This window comes from Antrostomus carolinensis, unplaced genomic scaffold (assembly GCF_000700745.2).
Source record: "Antrostomus carolinensis isolate BGI_N321 unplaced genomic scaffold, ASM70074v2 scaffold12512, whole genome shotgun sequence".
In the NCBI taxonomy this organism is placed as follows: domain Eukaryota; kingdom Metazoa; phylum Chordata; class Aves; order Caprimulgiformes; family Caprimulgidae; genus Antrostomus; species Antrostomus carolinensis.
The window spans coordinates 1-4,492 of NW_010299002.1; the positions used below are offsets into that span (position 1 = coordinate 1).

The following is a 4,492-nucleotide window of genomic DNA, read 5'->3' on the forward strand; positions in this document are numbered from 1 at the left end:
GATCAACACTCCCACCCAACTTGGTGTCCTCCATGAATTTAGTGAGGAATGAGGAAATGTTAGAGTTCTAACAGAAATGTTAGAGAGTTCCTTCTAAAACCTGGGCTGTAGCTACAGACTAGGTAATGTTGGCGTTTGGTGGGACAAGGGTGAACCCCTTGAGTGGGTCCTGTTTGGGTGTCTGTGCTTTGTGTCCCTCACAGTCCCACTGTCCAAGGAGAACAGAAAGGAGCCAATTTAGGGCAGGCAGCGCTGTGTCACTGTCCCACCATGCTCATCTTCTCCCATTATGGTTGTTTCTCACCAGCGTGCGTCGAACCCAGGTCATTGACGACGAATCGGATTACTTTGCCACCGACACCAACCAGTGGCTGTCTAAGCAGGAAAGGGAAACTCTCCAGAAGAGAGAGCAGGAATTGCGGGAGCTACGTCATGCCTCTCGGCTTACCAAAAAAATCACCATCGACTTTGCCGGCAGGCAGATCCTGGAGGAAGACAACAACATGGCTGAATACCACAGCAAGTGAGTGAGAACTGGCAACATGACGGCGTGCCTTAGAGCAGGGAGGTGAAACTCCTTACGGGTCTGGCTGAATCAAGCTGTAAGCTGAGCAAGCCGATCCCTTGAAGGACACCTCCCATACTAAAATAAAATTTTAAATTCCTTTCTTCCTTGAGGGTCTTTTTGGCTTGCAGCATATCATCTCTTTCAGCACAACTCTTCTAAGACCCCTCCAAAGCCCAACTGTGTGAGACTTGCCAGGGGTTTCAGTAGATGGCATGTCTGTTAAAGATAAAGCTGCCCTGGAAAGAGATGTTGCAGAAGGCTTATCTCAACAGAACCGATTCATCTCAAATTCAAACCAGGCTGAGTTTCTGCACTCGAGAAGAGTGACTGTTTAAATTAGAAATCAAACTGAGCAAGGAAATTCGTTTAGTTAAGGGAGACGGTAAAAAATTCTTTGGGTCAGAAGTGTTTGTGTGGAGAAACGGGAGACGTTGCCAGGGAGAAGCAGGGAATTTTCATGCCTCTTGTTTGTGCTTGCAGACTGGATGAAACCATCGACGCCATTCACTGTGGCACGCTCAGCAAGCCAGCTGGGAGCCCAGAAGCAAAGATGACTCTGAATTCTGGTGTTTTAGTGAATCCTCGTCTTCTTCAGCCTCCTCCTTTGGTCAGTACGGGTTAAATAATTTATACCAGAGTAATGACTATCTTCAGGAGAGATGAGCTTGAGAGTTGTGAATTCTGATATGTTTGTAGTACATCTTTCCTCCGCTGTGTCTGTGTTGGGGACAGAGAAGGTTTACCAATGCCCTGCTCTCTTCCCTGCTCTTGGGAGATTTGGTTTATCTGGGTTTTAGTCTCCTGCCTCCTCTTCAGGAACGTGAAATAATTTCTGAGAGTCAGCCTAAGGCTGTATCACTTTTTCAGCTCTATTTATAAAGCCTTTTCTGACAGATTTCCAGAGATTTCCATGATCTCTACGCTCTAATTCCACTTTCATCATGATGTTCTTGGTGTATGCTAAGCATTTGGAGCTTGGACAATTCCCAGTTTTGAGTGTCGATGGCTGTGAATGTGCTTTGAAAATTGTATGTTTTTGTGAATGTTTTGAAACACTGGCGGGTAGATTTATTCTTTAAATCCACAGTTTAGCTGTGATGCCTATAAAGGAAAAGCTGCACAGAGCAGAGCGTGACCTTGCTTTTTCTTCGGCCAAAGTATTGCACGTAAGCGCAGCAAGGAAGGAAGGGCAGTCGCAATAAGAGTAATACCTCTGTCCTTCAATGAAGAAATTGTTGAAACAGGATTATTTTCACTTGATATACTTTGTTCCTAGAGAGGTGCTAACCTTTTTCTTCTTTCTTTTGAACACTCTGAAGTGGGTGGACCAAACAGGTTTGCTCCCACACAGGAAAGCTGTCCATGCCACGGATGCTGGAAATGAGCCTGGCTTGGAGCGGAACAGGTTGCGAATTCAGGATCGAGAGTTGCAGGAGATATCAGATGATGGTTGGTGTCTCAGCATGCACCAGCCTTGGGCTTCCTTGCTCATAAGAGGAATCAAAAGGTACAGAGGTGGCCTGGACTCATGTGTATCCTAGTCAGCTCTTGCTTTGTAGGCAAGACGGAAATTGTGCTCCTTAGAGGACCTTGGATATACTGATCATGATGTGATATGAGATGGGATATGCCATTGGCAGAGCCAAATGTCAGTTGAGCTGATTCATTTCAATATTCCTCACCCCCTTAGATCTTGCACTTGCAGACTGACAAAGCACAAAGTCCTTCACTCCCAGTGACACAAATGCAAACATGGGGATGTTCTCAGTGTTTCTCTCCTAACAAATCCCGGCTGAACCTAAACCCCAGCGCTGAAAAGAAACCAGCTCTGGCCAAGCTAAAAACCAGGACAACACTATCCACCTCTTATTCCAGACCATTTACATCATGCCCAAATTTTCACACTTCCTAATACATTTAGATTAATTACTACTACTATTCTTGAAAGACATATAAATAAATAAATATATATATACACACACACACATATATACAGATATCATTCCCTTAGTTCATGGGTTATCTCTCCAAACTATGTATTGGGTTCATTTAGTCCATAACTTTGAGTTCCATCTGTTGGATGGTCTTTCAAGGCAGAAAAATGATGTGGACTTTGCACAGTTAATGGAGCTGACATCATCAGGTACTATACAGTTAATGGAACTGGTGTTCCAGTAGAAGGATGGTGTGTAGTCTCTGTTGCATGCTGTATCTGGAGTTTGTAGGTGGTGTATTTCGTACAGTCCATGCCCAGGGGTGAAGATAATGACCTTGAAGAAGTCGCTGAGCACCAATTCTGGTTCTATCAGAGTTTGTAACTCATTAACCGGGGGAAATAATTAGTATAAAATGGTTAGTAGGGTGCACAACAGTCGTAACAATGATGATATGCAATTCATTGGCTATTTTCACCTAAAATCAAGTCTCCTTGAGGTACAAATTGAACTTCTCCATCTTTCTGCATCACCCACCGCGTACATCCTTGAGCAAAAGCAATCCCACGAATGGGTTTACCTTTATCCGAGGCAGGAATAACACAGATTGTTTTCCGTTACATATTTTTAAGGTGCACTACAGAGACAAGTTTAGGTTGGCCATGAGGAAAAGGTTCTTCACCCTGGGGGTGGTGGAGCACTGGAACAGGGTCCCCAGGGAAGTCATCATGGCACCAAGCCTGACAAGATTCCAGAAGCATTTGGCCAACATGTGCCCTCAGACACATGGTCTGAATGTTGGGATTGTCCTGTGCAGGGACAGGATTTGGACTCAATGATCCTTGTGGGTCCCTTCCCACTCACAACATTTCATGATTCAACGATTCTATGTTTCTGTGATTCTATGACTTTTTCCCTTTCCACAGTACAGAAAAGTCTTGATTGGGCAGGGCCGGCCTGATTGGCAGATCCTCTAGTGTTGACTAACCTAGTGGCTTTTACTAAATGTGCGTCCCAATGTTTGAAAGTTCCACCACCCATCGCTCTCAGTGCGGTTTTGAGCAGTCCATTGCATCGTTCAACTTTCCCGGAGGCTGGTGCCATCCCACAAAGGGATGTGATATTTCCACTCAATGCCATGTTCTTTGGCCCAAATGTCTATGAGATTGTTTCAGAAATGAGTCCCATTATCTCACTTGCTTCCTCATCCACTGTACTGATGGTTTGAGAAGCTGGTGAATCCATTTTTCATGAGAGGAGCTAACCTGGAAGGTACAAGTTTCTTCACAGTGGATAAATTTAGAGAGAGACTGAGATTTCTGTGCTATAATCGGGGCGTACCTTTCTGAAATTTGAAAGACAAATAAGCTGAAAATGTAGAATATGTTCTTCTGGTCTTTTTGTCCATTGTAAAGAAGCTGACAGTGGCACCAGGCTTTGTTTAAAAAGAAAAACCGCATGCACACCTTCTTCATAATCAGGTTATGAAGAGAAGCTCCTTCAGCCCAGCATCCCTGGCATGTTTGTTCACCTTTCCTTCCACTAATATAGAACAAAGAATCCTTTTTTTTTCTTCACAGAATTTTTCATTTTAGAAAGCAAAGCTTTTTCACTTCCCAAACTAAAGATGCTGTAAATCTTAACGTACCTGGCTTCTGCATCTGGGTGATGCTGTCAGCCGCTCCGATACAGCCACACCAGTGCCCATGCTGGGATTCTTGAGCGCCGCAGCTAATGACTGCTTCGTACGGACGCCTGGGCTGTTATTACTCCCTAGACTGCGTGTTTACTGTGTGTAACTTTTTGGAATTGTACGAGCAGATTGTCCTACGCACATGTCTGACATCCTGCTGTACTGGCAGGGGATTGATGTCTTTTTTTTTGCTGTTGCTCTAAAGCAGCAAGGGCATGTTGTGGCATTATTTCTTGCTCGTCTCAGCTTTTCTCTGTAGTGCTGACACGTCGCTTGAGTTTAAATAGTCAGGGCAAA

At 44.4% G+C, this 4,492-nt stretch overlaps 1 protein-coding gene across 1 annotated transcript in view; it reads left to right on the forward strand.

Moving 5' to 3' along the window:
- Nucleotides 1–307: 307 nt before the first annotated feature.
- The window catches only part of TRIP4 (thyroid hormone receptor interactor 4), a gene marked incomplete at its 5' end in the record, with an annotated part of 27,241 nt that continues 23,056 nt past the window's right edge, over nt 308–4,492 (forward strand). The window contains 3 exons of the mRNA XM_010162641.1: nt 308–523; nt 1,049–1,175; nt 1,888–2,075. Coding sequence (XP_010160943.1) covers nt 308–523; nt 1,049–1,175; nt 1,888–2,075 — 531 coding nt within the window. The remainder of the gene's footprint in view (nt 524–1,048; nt 1,176–1,887; nt 2,076–4,492) is intronic.